Consider the following 20,712-nt stretch of genomic DNA (forward strand, 5'->3'; position numbering starts at 1 on the left):
TGACCTCAGATTTCTGGCTTCCAGAAGTGTGAGAAAATAAATTTTTCTTGTTTAGGTCAAGCACTCAGCAGCACTTTGTTATGGCATCCCTAGCAAACTAATACACAAATACAACAATCAGATGCCTTTTTTTTCTTTCTGGACATTGAGATTGATCATCTATAATAAGGATTTACATGGAATTAATTGTAGAATCCATTTGAAAATTTAAAGGACAATTAAAAATAATTTAGACTATATTAAATATTATCACTAATATAAAAATAATCACTAAAAAATAAGTGAAATACCTTTGCACAAAGTACTCAAACTGTTTTAATAATTTTCAGATAACTGAAATCTCCCTGTGAAGTGCTGCCATTTTTTTTTACCCCTTTTAGATAAAAAAAAAAGAAAGCCTTCTAAAATGTTTCAACTCCCCCTTTCTTTGCCCCGACCTTTCTCAAATAGAGTATGCTGAACATAATTTAACTTTGAGTTAAGTCTATCAATCCGAGACAGATATATGTATGAAGTGGATATCCAAGACTCTTGATGTCCTCGGATTTACATTCCCAGTTTCTTCTAATTCCTATTGACTGAAAGGGTCAAGAAGGAGTGGAATTTGTCATTTTGCCTGGACATTCTTTTGAATCTCAGGCATTGAGAATCTGGGAATGCTCATGAATGAAGCACTTCAGTGGAAAAGCCTAGCCAGGCATGTACATTTTAACAAAGATTTTTCTCTATTTGCCACTTCAGAGATTCCTATTTTGAAAAGATTAAGCCAAAAAACCCTCAATTGTGGCAATAACCAAAGGTGGGAAAGAAAACTTTAGGTCAAACTGCATATTACCTTAATTTGTCATTTGAGACTAGGCTGTAGAGCAGGTGATTTTTATTTTATTTTTTTATTGTGGTAAAATATATATAACATAGAAATTTACCATTTTGGCCATCTGTCACTTTTTTTTTTTTTTTTTAGTTTTATTTATTAAAGTAATCTCTACACCGAGTGTCTACACCCAGTCTCTACACTCGAACTCACGACCCCGAGATCAGGAGTCGAATGCTCCTCCTACTGAGCCAGCCAGGAGCCCCTAGCCATCTGCCATTTTATCTGTACATTTTAAGTGTGCAGTTCAGTTCCTGGTGCTGTAGGAAATGCAGTATAGGGCAAGGGTATAAGTGCATTCACATTGCTGTGCAGCCATCACCACCCTCCATCTCCAGCATTTTTTCATCTTCCCTGACTGAAACTCTGTACCCATTAAGCAATATACCCCATTCTGCCCTCCCCAGCCCCTGGCAGCCATCATTCTACTTTTTGTCTCTATGAGTTTGACTATTCTAGGTAATTCTTGTAAGTGGAATCAAATATTTGTCCTTTTGTGTGTGTTTATTTCACCGAAGCGTAATGTCTTCCGGGTTCATCTGTGTTGTAGCATGTGTCAGAATTTCACTCCCCTTTAAGGATCAGTAATATTTCGTTGTATGTATATGCCACGTTTTGTTTATCCATTCATTTGTTGAGGAACGTTTAGGTTGTTTCCACCTTTCAGCTATTCTGAATAATGCTGCTTCAGACATGGGTGTGCAAATAAATACCTGTTCAAGTCCCTGAGATCAATTCTTACGGGTATGTACCCAGAAATGTGATGTTGGATTATATGGTAATTCTAGGTTTAATTTTTTTAAGGATCTCCACGCACTTTTCCTGGAATAGTAGATTTTTGATCAAAGTGTGATTCCAGAGAAGCCTGTATATCCCCTTGTAAATATCCAAATTTGAAGGTCTCCAGAGGTATCTGCAAGGTCCATCCCAATGTCACTGTAGCAATTTTTTTTTTTTTAAGATTTTATTTATTTGCGAGACAGAGAATGAGAGACAGAGAGCATGAGAGGGAGGAGGATCAGAGGGAGAAGCAGCGAGCAGGGAGCCCGATGCGGGACTCGATCCCGGGACTCCAGGATCATGACCTGAGCGGAAGGCAGTTGCTTAACCAACTGAGCCACCCAGGCGCCCCACTGTAGCAATTTTTAATTACCTTGTCCTTTCATGGTGCAGCAGGAAAGTTGGTGATCAGGGAATCGTGAATAATCCCATTTTGCCCATGAGGCAGGCTTCGTTACTGGGGAGCGCGTCTCTCATGAAATGCTGGCCGTCAGGTATGCCCAAGGCAGAAATGTTAACAGCTGCTAGCCTGTTGTACATAGTCTAAAATTCAACAACAGTTCTTAAGGAACCAGAGCACTACTGCTAACTGGCAGAAATTGTATCCTTTTATTTATTTTTATTTATTTTTTTATCCTTTTAAAGAGCAACATGTTCACAAGTGTAAATGGTTACACACACTTGGTAAACAGGAGCTGGTGGGGAGAAGTGGCGGTCACATATCTGTTTCTGTGGCTGCATCAGTAACCTGTGGTATTAATCGTGAACTAGATCCTTATCCACAGTACAGGGAATACATGATTCACAAATGAATCGCAAGGCATTTGTACGGTCTGCAGAGCTAGGGTAAATGAAAATGGTTTACAAACAGAAGCAAAAATCAGTTCATACACCTGGGGAGAGAGCCAGGCAGGAAACAAGATGCAGCTCAAGCAGAGTCCAAAGCCTCAGTCCAAATATTGATGACTGTCTTACTCGATTCTGTACACAAATTTTAGAACTTCCCACGTACATTAATGAATACATCTACCACACAATCAGGTGGTATTTGTATAGTACTGCACTATTGTAATATACTGCATCATATGGCAGAGGCAGTGTGCATTTTTCATCTGTGTGTGGGCTGCCATTTTATGATTATATCTAATTATACCAAATTTGCTACAACCAAATATACATTACTGCAGTTACTGTCAGGTAGACTGCTGGTGCTGTAGGAAATGCAGTATAGGGCAAGGGTATGACTGGTTGCACATTAGAAAGGGAACCCGAATTCAAGCTGAGATCAAAGGAAGATTGTGTGTGTGAGTTTACTACATGAATTTGTGGCAGGAAAGTTACAAAAGAAAATAGTGCTTCCCAGTGACTCAGTACTGAAGGATGATACCCAGTTTGATACCCTTGCAGATGTCAATAGATATCATGCAACACTACAGTAATTATTGCTAGTGCTAATGTTGTTTTAAATCTTCTGAGTTATCCCTTCAGGGGTGCTGCTATAAATTCTATTCTGATGAACATCATAGACACAAAGGTTGGAGTTACAGCTTTACAGTTCCTTCCTCTGGGGTCCTACATAAGTGCCAAATAATTTACACGAACCTAGAAATATTGGTTTAATTTTTAAATGTATTATATGTGCTTTGTAATATGTACCCTGGTCAGATAGTACTTGGCATGTTGCTGCTAGTCAGGGAGGTTTTCAAAGGTTGTCTGTTTCCTTGGAAAAACAAGTAAGAAGCATTAATTTTTCTACTTAATCAGACAGCCAGTGTTTGGTAGTGAAAAGAAAGCACTCTCAATATTGTCCTCTGTGATAATTCTGAGTATACCAGATAATGAGATTGATCTAATGATGCTAAAAAATATACTACAGGGGCGCCTGGGTGGCTCAGTCGTTAAGCGTCTGCCTTCGGCTCAGGTCAGGATCCCAGGCTCCTGGGATCGAGCCCCTCATCGGGCTCCCTGCTCAGCAGGAAGCCTGCTTCTCCCTCTCCTACTCCCTCTGCTTGTGTTCCCTCTCTCGCTGTGTCTCTCTCTGTCAAATAAATAAAATCTTAAAAAATATATATACTACAAAAGTTGTTTCCATCTTATCATATATATTTTTTAAATGCTGAAATAAGCAAAATCCAAGTAGCATTTTTGCTTGCTACCAATAAATAAATATGTACATACAAGTATAAGAAAGATGATAGTATAATCATTAAGGCCCTTCCAATTCTAAAACTTTGGTTCTGACTAATGAGGGAAATGTTTTCAGGATCTAAAATCCCTATTTGAACTTCTCCCTCATAGTGGACAACCATCATGTGGGAGCCAGGTAGAACTTTGCTAGGGGTGTAGGGTTCACTACAGACTTGCATGGTTCAGAAGTGTCAGTCATGCCTGTCAGGCCCAAGCCAAAGAAGGGCATCTGGAATTGGAGAGATAGGCAGTTGATCTTGAAAGATCCAGGCACTGCAGGTATTTGAGTGGATTGTGGCCATGTGTGGAAGAGGGAGGACCCAGACAATTCTATCTAATGGGATGAGTAAACTCATCTGCACTGAAACCTGCACAGCTTGCTGGCACCGGGAATCTCTTCTATTTTAATTTGAGACAGGGGATTATAGGATTCCATTGAGTAAGCTTTGAAATGAGGACACTAAGATCAAGACACCAGCCCTGAAATCAGATTTCCTTATTTAACTTCACAGCTTCGTACAGTGAATGATTCAGGAATTGCCCTTCCCTTTGCCAAGGGAAAAAGTGGCAGTGAGTTTTTCAGGGCCATACTCATGAGACACAGTTTTTTATTTCCCTTTCAAAACTGATATATTGAAAGACCTACACATTCTTAATGATTTAAGTGTATGTTCCCCAGCTTTCAGTTGGAGAAGTTGGATTTTACACTGTCTGTTTCTGTAAAGTAGAGCTTCTTAGATATTTGGAACAACGATTTGGTTGAGTTGCGAAAAAAATGTTATTGAGAGAGAAAAATACTTCTAACTTGGAAGATTTTGATAACTGTAAGAATCGCAGATTACCCTTTCAGGACAAATGAATGTTCCATCTCTCTTCATTGCCAGTTTCTACAAGTGGGAGATGTACCTTAGAAGTGTGTACAATGAGCAGTGCTGACCTCAAGAATGATCTTTCTTTCCTTCTACCGCTGAGGAGGGAGGTCAGCAAACCCCTGGCCCATCTCCTAATCTTTCCTGTATCACCATCTCCCTCTTGTCCCATCAACCCAAAGCTCTGTTCCCTCCCAGGTTACTGAATTGAGAGCTCAGGAAAGCCCAGCTCCACGTACTGCCCTGAAATATGGCCAAATATATATTTTTTTAAGATTTATTTATTTAAGAGAGAGAGAGCGCCAGCATGTGAAGGAGGGGAGGGGCAGAGGGAGAGGGAGCCCAAAAATCTCAAGCAGGCTCCCAGCTGAGCATGGAGCCCAAGTCAGGGATCCATCCCGAGACCCTGAGATCCTGACCTGAGCCAAAATCAAGAATCGGATGCATAACGGACTGAGCCAGTCAGGTGCCCCAATATGACCAAATATTTTAATAATTTGTGTCCAAAGTCTGTAAAATGATCTGTTTCGAGGTTACGGTTAATTTAGTTACTGGAGGAGAGGTGATCAAGAGGACAGTTTAAACCCTGCTCTCCGGTGCATCCTGAATCAGAGGTCACAGGTGGTAGCATGGTATTAGACAGGCCAGGAGTACATGAGAGCAACAAAGAAGGAATGACTGCCTGGACAGAGAAACCCAGGGCAGGGGTGGGGGGTGGGGGTGGGGGTTGCAATCAGAGCCCAGGAGGCCACGTGGAATCCTTGAAAGAATTTTGGAGTCAGGCAGACTTATATTTAGATCCTAGCTCCATATGTTATGACTTGAATAACATTAGAATAGTTATTTTACCTCTGTAAGACTGTCTTCCTAACTTTTAAAATTATAATAATACCTCCCTCCCAGATTGCTGTAAGGTTTAATTGAGAGAAACATTGAAAAAATTTAGCCCAATCCCTGACATATAGTAAGCATTCAAGGAACTATCCCTTTCTTTAGTTTTTCCTCACCCCCTGCCATCTGACTCCTGCCCATCCCCAGCCCGGGCAGATGCCCTCTCACCCCCACCGGCCTTCACCCTGCTCAAGCTTCAGTCTTATTTTGGAGAGTGTTATGGGCTATATTGTGTCTCCCCAAAATCCATAGCTTGAAATCCTCACCTGCAGGCCTTCAGAATGTGACTGTACTTGGAGATAGAGCCTTTAAAGAAATAATTAACTAAAATAATTACGTTATTAGGGTGGGCCCTACTCTAAATTGACTGGTGTCCTTATAGGGAGAGGAAATTTGGATGTAGACAGATGTGTACAGAGATAACATTTGGATGTAGACAGATGTGTACAGAGATAAAACACTGTGAAATACAGGGAGAAGACAGTCATCTACAAGCCAAGGAAAGAGTCCTATGAAGAAAACCATGCTTCCAACACCTTGATCTTGGACTTCTAATCTCCAGAACTGAGAAACTAGCTGTCAGGTGTTTAAACCACTCAGTGTGATGCTTTCCCAAGCTGAATAATCCAGGGGGTCATGGCCGAAAACAGGTGTGAATGCCTACTGTAGAGAGGACATGAGTATGGATGTTGCAAACCCAAAAGCCTTCCCTTCACAGAATAACTAATTTTTATAACATTGTTAATTTATAATTTTGCAATATTGTTTCAGGTGGGTTATGCATCAGAAAAGCTTTTGGCGGCCAGTATGGAGGCCTAAGCACCCAGATGACAAATGCCTTGCATAATCTTTTGGACCGTAACCTATTCTTACATAAGAGACTTCCTGTATCTTGTTTAAAATCGTCTGATTTACTGTGGTTCATTTTTGTCTTTGAGTTTGTGTTGTGCCATTCTTCGGGAAAAGTTTTCCAGCAATTCCTCAACCATCTTGCATGGTTGTTTGATAATTTCTAGCACATAGTTTAGCTCAGTATAGTTTGTTAGATATAAATTCTGGGTTAGAAGCAGGAGGAATGCATCAGACCACCTGGGAAGTCCGACTTTTCCCCACAATGACACAGCTCCTCATACTGAGAATCTGGTGCATGTCAGGCTCTATCAGAACCTCTACTGGCCATGGGGGGTGGGGGTGGGGCAATGCGGGTGGGGAGCAATTGAGAGCAGAGGAGTTCTGGAAGGGGTAGGGAAAGAAAATATAGTTTAAAAAATCATTTGTTTAGTTTTTCTCATATTAATTTGCCCACATTGTAATTCACCTGCATTTTTTTGCTTATTCACACTCAAAATGTCTTCCAGCAATTTATTCCCCCCAACTTCACATTGCATTCTCCAGCATTCCTGCAAGCCAAAAATGCACTGTGTACTTCTTTCTCCAGGTTGTTTTTTTTTTTTTTTTAACATATAATATATTATTTGTTTCACGGGTATAGGTCTGTGATTCATCAGTCTTACACAATTTACAGCGCTCACCATAGCACATACCCTCCCCAGTGTCCATCACCCAGCCACCCCATCCCTCCCACCCCCTTCCACTCCAGCAACCCTCAGTTTGTTTCCTGAGATTAAGAGTCTCTTATTGTTTGTCTCCCTCTCTGGTTTCGTCTTGTTTCATTTTTCCCTCCCTTCCCATATGATCCTCTGTCTTGTTTCTCAGATTCCTCATATCAGTGAGATCATATGATAATTGTCTTTCTCTGATTGACTTATTTCCTTAGCATAATACCCTCTAGTTCCATCCATGTCGTTGCAAATGGCAAGATTTCATTTTTTGATGGCTGCATAGTATTCCATTGTATATACACACCATATCTTCTTTCTCCATTCATCTGTTGATGGACATCTAGGCTCTTTCCATAGTTTGGCTATTGTAGACATTGCTGCTATAAACATTAGGGTTCAGGTGCCCCTTCGGATCACTACATTTGTATCTTTGTGGTAAATACCCAGTAGTGCAATTGCTGGGTCATAGGGTAGCTCTATTTTCAACTTTTTGAGGAACCTCCATACTGTTTTCCAGAGTGGCTGCACCAGCTTGCATTCCCACCAACAGTGTGTAGGAGGGTTCCCCTTTCTCCGCATCCTTGCCAACATCTGTTGTTTCCTGACTTGTTAATTTTAGCCATTCTGACTGGTGTGAGGTGGTATCTCACTGAGGTTTTGATTTGTATTTCCCTGAATCTGAGTGATGTTTCATGTGTCTGTTGGCCATTTGGATATCTTCTTTGCAGAAATGTCTGTTCATGTCTTCTGCCCATTTCTTGATGGGATTTATCCCTGGGCTGCAAGGTTGGTTCAACATCCTCAAATCAATCAATGTGATACAATACATTAATAAAAGAAAGAACAAGAACCATATGATCCTCTCAATAGATGCAGAAAAAGCATTTGACAAAGTACAGCATCCTTTCTTGATTAAAACTCTTCAGAGTGTAGGGATAGAGGGTACATACCTCAATATCATAAAAGCCATTTATGAAAAACCCACAGTGAGTATCATTCTCAATGGAGAAAAACTAAGAGCTTTCCCCCTAAGGTCAGGAACATGGCAGGGATGTCCACTATCACCACTGCTATTCAACATAGTACTAGAAGTCCTAGCCACAGCAATCAGACAACAAAAAGAAATAAAAGGCATCTGAATCGGCAAAGAAGTCAAACTCTCACTCTTTGCAGATGACATGATACTTTATGTGGAAAACTCAAAAGCCTCCACACCAAAACTGCTAGAACTCATACAGGAATTCAGTAAAGTGGCAGGATATAAAATCAATGTACAGAAATCAGTTGCATTTCTATACACCAACAAGACAGAAGAAAGAGAAATTAAGGAGTCGATCCCATTTACAATTGCACCCAAACAATAAGATACCTAGGAATAAATCTAATCAAAGAGGCAAAGAATCTGTACTCAGAGAACTATAAAATACTCATGAAAGAAATTGAGGAAGACACAAAGAAATGGAAAAACGTTCCATGCTCATGGACTGGAAGAACAAATATTGTGAAGATGTCAATGCTACCTAGAGCAATCTACACACTTAATGCAATCCCCATCAAAATACCATCCACTTTTTTCAGAGAAATGGAACAAATAATCCTAAAATTTATATGGAACCAGAAAAGACCCCGCATAGCCAGAGGAATGTTGAAAAAGAAAAGCAAAGCTGGTGGCATCACAATTCCGGACTTCAAGCTCTATTACAAAACTGTCATCATCAAGACAGTATGGTACTGGCACAAAAACAGACACATAGATCAATGGAACAGAAGAAAGAGCCCAGAAATGGACCCTCAACTCTATGGTCAACTAATCTTTGACAAAGCAGGAAAGAATATCCAATGGAAAAAAGACAGTCTCTTCAACAAATGGTGTTGGGAAAATTGGACAGCCCCATGAAAAAGAATGAAACTGGACCTTTTCCTTACACCACACACAAAAACAGACTCAAAATGGTTGAAAGACCTCAATGTGAGACAGGAGGCCATCAAAATCCTAAAGGAGAACACAGGCAGCAACCTCTTGGACCTCAGCCGCAGCAACGTCTTCCTAGAAACATTGCCAAAGACAAGGGAAGGAAGGGCAAAAATGAACTATTAGGGCTTCATCAAGATAAAAAGCTTTTGCACAGCAAAGGAAACAGTCAACAAAATCAAAAGACAACCGACAGAATGGGAGAAGATATTTGCAAATGACATATCAGATAAAGGGCTAGTATCCAAAATCTGTAAAGAATTTATCAAACTCTCCAGATTGTTTATAACACAGTTAACACCAAACTTTAGGGAACTCCTAACACTTCCCTCTTTTGTCATATTTATGTTCCATATTCAGCTAACATATATTGAGCCCCTAATATTTAGTGCCAGGTTCTATTCTAGGTGCTTTTACTTACGTTACCTTGTTTAATTCACAAAACAGCCCAATGGGATAAATATTGAGGTAAGGCTCAGAGAAGCTAAGTAACTCGGCCAAGAAAAAAACTCAATCCCAGCAGAGCCAGGATTCAAACTTCAGGGAGGGACATGGAAAAGAAACAAATGAAAATAATTGCAGATTGTGGTAAATGCTAAGGAAGAAACAGCGTATTGTAATGATTGCAGGGTTGAAATGGACCTGAGAGCCCCTGGGCAAAATTGACATTGAGGGCTCCTGGGTGGCTCAGATGGTTAAGCGTCTGCCTTCGGCTCAGGTCATGATCCCAGGGTCCTGGGATCAAGTCCAGCATCGGGCTCCCTGCCCCTTGGGGAGCCTGCTTCTCCCTCTGCCTCCCTCTCTCTTTCTCTCTGTGTCTGTCTCTCATGAATAAATAAATAAAATCTTTAAAAAAAAAAACCTGACACTGAAATTGCAGCTTGAAAAATGATAAAGAGCTAGCCAAGAATGGAGCTGGGGAAGAGCTTTTCAGGTAGCATAAAGACACTGAGGTTTAGTATGTCCTAGAAATAGAAGGCCAGCCTGTTTGCAACTTAGTGAGCAAGAGGATGAATGATGAGAAATGATTTTGGAGAGGTAAGTAGGAGCCAGATCATGTTCGACCCCAGAGACCCAGAGACCTAAGTAAGGAGATTGGAGAGACTTTATTATAAATTCAGTGCAAAACCATAGGAGGGTTTTTAGTGAGATGATGCTATCAGTTTACATTTTAAAAGAGATCATGGCTTTCTTACTATAAAATGAGTTTTTAAGGAACTGTATGAGGATCCAGTGAGGAATGTAGATTGCCTGGCATGATGTTTGTGGTTAGGGCTATTGGGATGTTAGTCTTGATTCCAGTTGGAAGCCATGTGTTGGGAAGTCTTCATTATGAAGCCTTATCCTTACTCTTTGTTTCTATTCTGAAGCTACCATTCTGTCCTTGACAAAACTGCTCCTATAAACCCACTGATAAATTTATTTGGAGAGTGACTTTTGTCCTTGGTTTTTAAAAGTCAATGATTTTTCAGAATACATCTGAGTAGCACTGAGGATAATTTTAGAGCCAGAGGAACTGTCAAGATAAAGTACAAATTTTTTGTTTAAACAATAAAATCGAAGTACAGAACAGCTGAATGTCATGATCGAGGTCACACATATTGGGAGGATTAGACCAGAGTCCAGGTCTTCTACCATCCAGTTAAATGCAAGTGCAGAGGATCTAGAGAGGGGAAAATGTTAGTACGTTCAAGAAGCAACACAGTCTGGGGTCGCCTGGGTGGCTAGGTTGGTGAAGCATCTGACTCATGGTGTCAGCTCAGGTCATAATCTCTGGGTCGTGGTATGGAGCCTCAAGTCAGGCTCCGAGTTCAGCGGTGAGTTGGCTTGAAGATTCTCTCCTTCTGCCCCTCCCCTCCCCACCCCCATGTGTGCACGCACACACTTTCTCTCTCTCTAAAATAAATAAATCTTAAAAAAAAAAAAAAAAAAAAAGAAGAGGAAGAAGAAGCAAGGCAGCCTGGAGTGGCAAAATCATCCTGCACAAGACTGGGGAATGTCATGAGATGGGAGTATCATGAGATTGGGGAGTGTCATGAGATAAGGTTAGCAAGGAAGGGAGGTACTGCAGTTGTCAGTAAAATTACAATGAGAAATGATAATAAAGGAAAACACAGCTTGATAAAGACTTAAAAATATAAGTAGATCTGTTATAAAGAAAATTAATTAAAAACATTTGTTAGGAAGAAAAGAATACAGTTGGAATTCAAATGGACATTATTGATCTGAATAATATATTTTCTTAAGTCTTTCATTAAAATGGTCTGGCTGCAACGTCACTAGTATTCACGGGAATGATTTGTCATGTACCTCCTACCTCCCTAATTTTGATCTGTAATACCTGAACAATGAGCCACAGCTTCTTGGAAAGTAGCTGAAAGGACAAAGGATCCTACTTCAAGGTGGTCCCACAGGCCACTTCAGTCAGAGAATTCACTGTCGATTCGACAAACTATTTCAAAAAGAGCATCATTAATTCTGTTAGAGTAACTTGAGTATGGAGAATGAGGGTAAGGGAGGGCTTTGGTGACCTTAAGGGGAGTGATAGCAGTGGGATCTGGGGTGAAAGGCCAGTTGGAGTTGGTTGAGGGAGTAAGGAAGCTGGAGGGGGTAGAGACAGTGCATTTGGAAGATTGTTAAAATCAGCTTTCCCATGAAAAGGCCAGAAAAATGGGATAGCAGCCAGACATGAGGTCAAAGGAGAGACTTTGTTAGGATGGGAGATATTAAAGCATATTTGTTCTGCTACTACTGTTTTTGTTTTAATCTTCTGAACCTGAGCTGCTTTGATTGCTTAATTGAAAATGCCTTACTAATGTGTCCTTGTTTTTTGTTAGTTTTAACTTTGAATTAAGATGATCTCATAAACTTTAAGCTATTTGAGCACAGGGATGGAATCATATTTGCCATTTTATCCTCAATAGTATAAACATAGTGTAGTTAGTGAATGTTTTTCAGTAAATGAGTTAAAGATAAGCCAAAAAAAAAAAAAAGAGGTTGCCTATAAAGTTGTCCTTACAATTCATTCATGAGAACCAAATTTTTAATCTTGGCATTCTTCATCATCAGACTGCATATCTGGGGCTAAGATGTATCTGTGTCAAATTGAATTTGGAAATAGCATTGTGGATTTATATAGAAAAGTTACTGTGTATATGCATTGTAGGTAAGTTATTCCTCCAAAAAAGAGAGTTTGAATTTGGAGGCAAGAAAAAGAAAATTCAGACTAAGAAATAGAAAGATCACAGCAATACACATTTGCAATAAAAGTACCTAAAAACCAGTTGTTCCAGCAATAATTACATAACTGTTCTTTGCTAATTTAAGGGGGGAAAGTACTCTTTTTCTACTATGAGGGCGTATTTTAGTATCTGAAGTTTTGGAATTTGGATGTTCTTATGACTAAAAGTTGAACTAGATTTAAGTTACCAGCAGTTTACTGAGCTGCTTCTTATCAACAGATGTACTTTTTGACAACCAACTCTTAATGTATAATCATCAAAGCCAAATTTTTAAAAATCAGTCGGTAAAAATATAAGACTAGAATGATCTTTGAGATGATCCCCTGCTTTAAATCAAGACTGAATTTAAATCAATCAAGACTAAATCTGCTCTAATATTTTTAGAGCTATTTAGATAATAGGTTTCATAGCATCCTAAACAATCATATGGGTGTATAAATAAACTTAATTTGGGTGGGATTATTGGTAGTCAGGTTTTTAGAGTATGATAAGGGATTTTATTATTGGTTTCCCTCTAGCAGATGCATAAAGATGTACTGTAGTTAAGTTGCTAGCTATAGTTCTGATTTATTAACTTATAATAAGTAATAAATATATAATAAATAGTAACCTTTGCTTGAGAACTGATATAAAAGATCAACACTTACCTTCTTAGTAGATTTCCAGAATAAAACTCAATTATAAATTCAGGGTTTGATGATGAATTTTGTGTCAATCTGAGTAGTCTGTGATGGACAGTTGTTTAGTTCAACTGCAGTCTAGATGTTGCTGTGAAGGTATTTTTTTAGATGTGATTAACGTTTAAACCAATAGACATTGAGTAAAGCAAATTACCTTCCACAATGTGGGCCAACTTCATCCAATCAGTTGAAGACCTTAAGAGAAAAGACTGAGGTCTCCTGAAGAAAGAATGAATTTATTTATTTATTTATTTATTTATTTATTTATTTATTTATTTATTTATTTAATTTATTTTTAAGATTTTATTTATTTATTTCCAGAGAGAGAGAGAGAGCACAATCAGGGGGAGCGGCAGTCAGAGGGATAGGGAGAAGCAGGCTCCCCCGCTGAGCAAGGAGCCCAATATGGGATTCAATCCCGTGACCCTGGGATCATGACCTGAGCGGAAGGCAGATGCTCAACGGACGCCTGAGCCACCCAGGTGTTTCTGAAGAAAGAATTTCTGCCTTGAGGTTGCCTTGGACCCAGGATTGGAATGTTAACTCTTCACTGGGTTTTCAGCTTGCCAGCCTGCTTTGCAGATTTCAAACTTGTCATCCCCTACAATCCTGTAAGCCAATTCCCTAAAATCAGTCAATCACTTCCCCACTTCTCTCTCTCTCTCTATCTCTATGTGCCAATGTGTGTGTGTTGGTTCTGTTTCTTTGGAGAACCTTGACTAATATACAGAGGTTGGAAAACTTTTTCTATAGAGGACCATATAGGACCAGATAATAAATCTTTTAGGCAATACAGGCCATACTGTCCCTGTCACACCTACCCCAACTCTGCCATTTTAACACAAAAAATAGTCATGTAAATGAATGGGTGTGTTTGTGTTCCAGTAAAAACTTAATCTACAGGAATTGGTGGCTGGCTGTATTTTGAACAGGACTGTGGTTTACTGACCCCCATATTAAGTACTTGCCTGATAATCCATGCCAAAGAGATAAGGGAGGGTGTGTATACACACACACTTTTAAGGATGTTTTTTCAAGAAGCAGTTTGTCATCCTTTTGTGTATTAGGGGTTATTACTTTGGCTGATAGTCTCAATCTTTAGCTTGGGTTTTACATGTTTTATTTTTACCCAATAGTTTCTTTAAAAAAAAAAAAAAAAGATTTTATTTGTCTATTTGAGAGAGAGAGTATGAGCAGGGGGATGGGGCAGAGGGACAAGCTGACTCCCGCTGAGCCTGGAGCCAGATGAGGGGCTTCATCCCAGGACCCTCAGATCATTACCTGAGCCGAAGGCAGACGCTTAACTGACTGAGCCACCCAGGTGCCCCCTCCCCCAAGAGTTTCTTATATACTGCAACAGAAAGTCTCACTCTTATCAATTCTGAACTGATAACTGACCAGTCAGTCTTTTCTCTGATGCCCCATTCTTTTCCTTAGAGGAATGAGTAATGAGGGAAGAGATCACTAGGTGGACAGGGCAGTAGGAAAACACAACTGGCAACCTAGTCTACCAGCTTTGCTGTGTCTATGATGGTTCCAGGTTCCAAGATGTAATCCTTAAAGGCCATCATTTTGCTCTTGGCAAACAGGACCATCTTTGATAAGGCGGGTAATAATTTACAATCCCCACTTTCTCTCTTTCCACTATAAGTGCCAAGAAAGTGTTGTGATTGATGCCTTAGGATCTTTCAACAAATCAGTCTTTGTTGCCTAGTTGTACCACAGTTAGTTGGGGAAGAGTTTTAAGTTCTCAGGAATACTGGAAAGGTAGAAATCTCTAAAGCAAGATAATATCACTCTAGGCCACAGAGCAGAAAGAAGTTAGGCTAATCCAAGATAAAATTAGGCAAATAAACTTTTGAAGTGAAAATTAAAATTGTGACCCCATAATGTTAATCTGGTATATATTTAACACCATCTGTGTCTGCCTGTCCCATTCTGGGTATTAGAAATGTTAAAGGAAATTGAGCCTAGGAAACATTGAAAGGAGCCACATCAAGGTTGGTGAGAGATCTGGAAGTCATATATCATTTGTACTAAAAGAGAATATTCAAGGGTGTCTGGGTGGCTCAGATGGTTAAGCGTCTGCCTTCGGCTCAGGTCATGATTCCAGGGTCCTGGGATTGAGCCCCACATCGGGCTCCTGGCTCAGCGGGGAGCCTGCTTCTCCCTCTCCCTCTGCCCCCCCCCCCCCCCGCTCATGCTCTCTCTTTCTCTCTGTATCTTTGTGTCTCAAATGAATAAATAAAATCTTAGAAAAAATAAATAAAAGAGAATATTTAAGGGAGACACAAATAACTTTATGTAAAGGTTTGCCATTTAGATTTTCTGTTTGTTGCTAGAGATTGGAAGCCTAGATACCATAAGAAGAAGCCATAAAGAGGCTAATTTCAGCAACCTATAATCCTACAATTCTTTAGAGCAATCCAATAATGGAATGGACAGTACTCCAAACCTATAGGCTCCTGTTGTTTCTAGAAACATCTAAACTGACATTCAGTAGCTCTCTTAGGAAGGATGTTTGTTGGATCAGTTAATCTTAAAAATCTCTCACAACATTACCCTCTGAGTCCAGTGCTTCTTAAGGCAATGAAATCATAATTCCAGGAAATACCACATCTTTGCTCACTAAAACTTCCAACTTTGAGATAGGCCAAAACTTCCAAAAAAGGCTAGTACAAATGGAGGAAGACCAAATGGGCAACAGAACAAGTAGACAATATAGAAGGTAGGAAAATGTCCGGGTCATTACTCAATACAGTTTCTTGTCCCAGTTTGTTTCAGCTATGTGGTCCCTAATCTAGTGTCCTCATCTACCTTGGGTGTTTACAACAGCCCCGAAGGGATAGCACTTTCTCAGGCACATTACCTGCCTCTCTCATTGTACAGTAGGGAGCTATTCGTCATTGGGCATAAGAATTTATACTTAGAGAAATTTGGCAAGAAGAGTGTGTGCCATGGACACAACATTTTATTCTTTCTAGAGAGTTACCTAGACAGTTGCCAACTTATAAAGTGCAATAAATGTCTCTGGAAATGTAGTGATCTGAAGAATACTGCTTTTATCTGAACCTCAAGTTGGAAGGCAGACTAAGAAACCGTCTATAGGATTAAGACCCACAAGGAGCGCGCCTCATGGGTTTTGTTTTCTGTGTGGTATTCAGGGCTGAAATGCCAACAGAGCCCGGACTGAATGCAGACACCAGTCTTCCTTCTTCCCCCTCTCTCCCACAGTGCTCACCTCTCCTCTAAATGAAGTTGAACAAATATTTAAAGAATGTTGATTTGAAGGGGAGCCAAATTATTATTTTTTTTATTTTTTTTAAATTTTTTATTTATTTGCGAGAGAGAGAATGAGAGACAGAGAGCATGAGAGGGAGGAGGATCAGAGGGAGAAGCAGCGAGCAGGGAGCCCGATGCGGGACTCGATCCCGGGACTCCAGGATCATGACCTGAGCCGAAGGCAGTCGCTTAACCAACTGAGCCACCCAGGCGCCGGGGACGCCAAATTATTAACCTACTCGAGAGTCCTATGTCTCTTTCAGGCCCTGTGTTTGCCATAATTGTCATAATCTATTACTTATCTCTTTTTTTCTGTTTATTTCTATAGTGTCCATGGAAAACGTTGGAGAACAAGGTAAGATATGTTTTATTATTGTTTTAGATATAAAATTTTAAAAAGAATTTAAAAAAATAGTATTCGTTTAGATTTGGTTGGAATTAATAAATTATACTTTGAGATTGTGCAGTCAAGGTGGGGTTAAAGACTTCTCTCAGTCTCCAGACTGAATTCTTCAGGCACTTGGCAAAGACCTCTCCCTTGAAGTGGTAGCCATTGTGCCAAAGATTCTTGTGGTTTTGAGATATAGGAATATCAACAATCTCCTGTTTCAACTCAGAATATTACCCCATACCTGAGTCACCCATTCTGTTTGTGGAAAATGTCATTAGCTCTAGTCATTTCACACTGATTTAAGTGCCTTAATGGATTATTGAATTTTTAAGTGATTCTATGAGTATAATCATTTTTTAAAAAGAAGACAAATAATAAATGAAGAGTATCACCATTCTTTAAAAAATTGCCACACAGTTTTAAGATACCAAACATGCTGTATTTTAAATTGGCATATTTTATTCAACTGTGTCTTACAGAATTAATTTATATATTAATGTATTATCCAGAATTGATCATTGACACTCTATACAAAATTAGTATTTTATATTTGCATAGTACATTTCAAGACTAAAACATCATATAAAGTGTGTTTATATACTTTGCCTGAAAAAAGTATGCTTTTCTTAACAGTTGTTCCATGTGATAAACAAGACACTTGGACTCCTGTTGGAGTAAATCTCTTTTCGTCCAGATGGTCTCTGTTTAATTATGTAGTCATTAAACAATCAGGGCCAACAGATTTGACCACTGCTAAGCAAAATTAGCAAAGAACTTCTCAAATAGGAACTGCTTTTGCTATTTGTCAGTGAAATGAAGTTCTTAAAGTCTGAATGTTTTAACATTTGTTTAATTCTGTGTTTCCTTACTTTTATAATTTAGGAAAGGTCGCTGTAGCCTTTTGGCCAGTAGATAGGCCTGTCTACAGATGAGAGCTTTCCTTTCATGGGATATTAAATAATTAAATTATTAAAGGATTTGGTTAATTTAGAACAAGTAGATCTGTGAATAACATGATTTCAATTTGTATTTGCATATTATAATGATAATTATGTTCTTCTCATTTTAGTTGTGTGCCTGATTGCTTATCATCTACTTTTTGCAATGTTTGTCTGGTCATACTGGAAAACTATCTTTACATTACCAATGAATCCTTCAAAAGAAGTAAGTTAAAATATTAGTAGAGTTATCCTAAAGTTGGACATCAATAATATTGATGTCTGAAGAATGAATTTTATGTCTTTTTGTTAATGTTTCAAACTTACTGAGTGAGTGTACTGATTTGTTTTTATTAATGTGTCTTTTGGTAAATACTTGAATTTTCACTTGGCAAATATTTTTTTTGCACTGAGTGAGTATTGTATATCTGATATTATATCTGTTGTGTGTTCCATTTCTACTTTAGAGTCAGACATCAGGGTGGATGGATGGATATATAGATAGAGCTGAAGGTAGACATTGCTATATTATAATTATCAATTATCATACTAACAGTAGATTCTTTGGCTGTCAACCACCAGAAACAACAACAAAATAACAATGTAACTAATCTTCTCTTACATTCAAAGTCTGTAGCTAGTCCACAGCTTTTTGCTCTGACATGTGTAGCCTCCATTTCCAACATCACCTCTTGGCCTAAGATGGATGTTTCAGTTCCAGCCATCATGTCTACCTTCCAGACAGCAGGGCAGAGAAAGTAGGATAGAGGAGTAGAAGTAAATGTCCTTCTCTTCAAGGATACTTTCTGGAAGTTGCTGATGCCGGCAACTTACTTTAGCACTTAGTTATATGGCCACATTTCTTTGTGCAGAAGGTTGGGAATGTAGTCTTTATTCTCAGTGGCCATGTTAACCATATTAACCATGTCAGAAAGAAATTGTGGATAATGGGGGAGGGCGGAATAGCATTCTCAGCTACAGAAGGTTTTAAGTAGAGTGATATGGTCAAATTTACACTTCGAAAAGATCATTCTAAGTGTTTGTTTCTGTCTTTCACCCTGGTTAAAAGTTGTTGGAGCAAAGGACTATGTCTTACTCATTTCTGTATTGTTGGCACTTATTCCGGTACATGTTTGTTGAATTGAAATAAACTTTGTTCCAGTAATAATAGTAGAGTTTTAGTTAGCCAAGTTAAAAAAAAAGAAAGAAAAAAGAAAGGTCTAGGCATGACTGCAAATTGTTCCCTGAAGTAATCTGTTTAAGAAACACAGCTGTGGTCAAAAAGGCCAATAAATATGCTGTATGACCTGGGAAAGGATATTAAAAATAAAACCACAGATATTTGCACAGAATTAGTGTTATGCTTGGCTTAAAATGTTTTACATGTAGCCTGTTTTTCTTCTACTCTCCATTAATTTTTTTTCCTACCTTTTTTTTCCCTTCCTCCTGCCATGTTTACTTCTTTCCTATTATCTCTCTTACCCCCATCCTGATCTTAGTTGTAAGTATGAAGAAGAATGCAGACTCCTGTCATAGGTGATCTCATCCTCTGGTGCTTTACCTATGACCTCTGTATTGACAATTCCCAAATCTATTTCCAACTCTGACCTCTCCTGTTGCAAACTTACATATTTCCCTGCCAAACATAGCTCCTTAATCCACGGACACCTCAGACACAGCACATCAAAAGCTGAAGTCACCCCCATCCCCCTTCCCAAACCGTGACTCATCTGTTTCTTATACTGGTTAATGCCACTGCCATCCAGCTCATCCTTCCTGACATTCCAGCCTTCTGGAAGCTTGGCAGCCTTGCCTGGAATTCTCCCGCTTCCTTGTCCCTCCCCCAACATCCAAATCCTGCTGATATTTTTATTTCCTAATTTTTCTTTTTTTGTTCCAACAACCCCCCTTTTCTTCCTTTCTTTCTTTTTTTCATACCATTACCCTAATTCGGGGTCTCAATCATCTCTTTTGTCTGAGACATTGCAGTCTCCCATTCGGTTTCACTATTTACAGTCTTGCCTACATTCCCTTCCCAGAGCCCTGCAAAATTTCATCCTTTACCCCAAAACTGGAGGTCTAAAATCAACTTTAACTCTTCCCACTCTACATCTGAGAGCCCTTTCAACCAGTTTCCCTATTCTGTGTATTTTCAACATAGTATCCAGGGATCCTTTCAAAACATAAGACAGATCATATCATTCTTTTGCTCAGAACTTTCCTTTGATATCGGAGCTCACTCAGAGTAAAAACAATTCTCTACTGTCGCTTAAAAGGCTGCGCATGCCCTGCCCCCACACCACCTTTCTGACCCTCTTCAGTGCTGCCTTAGTCACATTGGTCTCCTTGCCCATAGGTCAGTAGGCATGTTTCTCCCTCAGGGGTCTTGAAACCTGGTATTTTTCCTTGATCTGGAACATTCTTCCCATAGGTAACTGTGTGGCCAGGTCCCTTACTTACTTCCTATCTCTATGTCTCTGTTCAAATGATACCTTCCTTATCTTTAAGGCTTTCCATGACCACTCTGTATAAAATGGTAAAATCCTATCCCCGGAATTCCCTATAAACCTTAACCTTGCTATATTTTCCTCCATAGCATAGCATTTTATAACTCATTCCATATTCATTTTTTATATTATTTCTAGAATGTAAGCTCTGCAATGGCATGAACTTTATCTGTTTTGTTCACTGACCCATCGCTAGTACCTAGAGCAATATCTGACCCATAAAAGGTACTCAGTAAGTATTTGCTAAATGATTCAACGTAGAGCGGAAGCTGGTGTGTACAGATGCAGGTTTGTGTTTATAGCTTTGGCAGAAGTTGAAGTAACTTCTAATTTCTCCCTAAAAGTATATGTGAGATCATTGGCTACGAATGGGAGGGAGGTAGGTTGACTGAGGTTGGGGAGAGCAGATGTTCAAAATAGTGGTTGGAGAAAGTGAGTGGGAAAGTAAAATGAAAAACACAGAAGAAATGACACAGTATTGAGGGAACAGTTGAGATTGAGGACAGTGATTTATTCCTGTAGCAGGCTTTGTTGGTG

General features: G+C 39.3%; 1 protein-coding gene across 1 annotated transcript in view; it reads left to right on the top strand.

The window, feature by feature from the left end:
• The window catches only part of ZDHHC2 (zinc finger DHHC-type palmitoyltransferase 2), a 76,720-nt gene that overhangs the window by 12,228 nt on the left and 43,780 nt on the right, over nt 1-20,712 (top strand). Inside the window, exons 2-3 of the mRNA XM_045879735.3 lie at nt 16,668-16,694; nt 17,800-17,894. Of these exons, the coding sequence (XP_045735691.1) occupies nt 16,668-16,694; nt 17,800-17,894 (122 nt within the window). The remainder of the gene's footprint in view (nt 1-16,667; nt 16,695-17,799; nt 17,895-20,712) is intronic.

The sequence above is a fragment of the Mirounga angustirostris genome, unplaced genomic scaffold, assembly GCF_029215605.1.
Source record: "Mirounga angustirostris isolate CCGP_5_RB_7025 unplaced genomic scaffold, mMirAng1.0.hap1 SCAF_2, whole genome shotgun sequence".
Classification (NCBI taxonomy): domain Eukaryota; kingdom Metazoa; phylum Chordata; class Mammalia; order Carnivora; family Phocidae; genus Mirounga; species Mirounga angustirostris.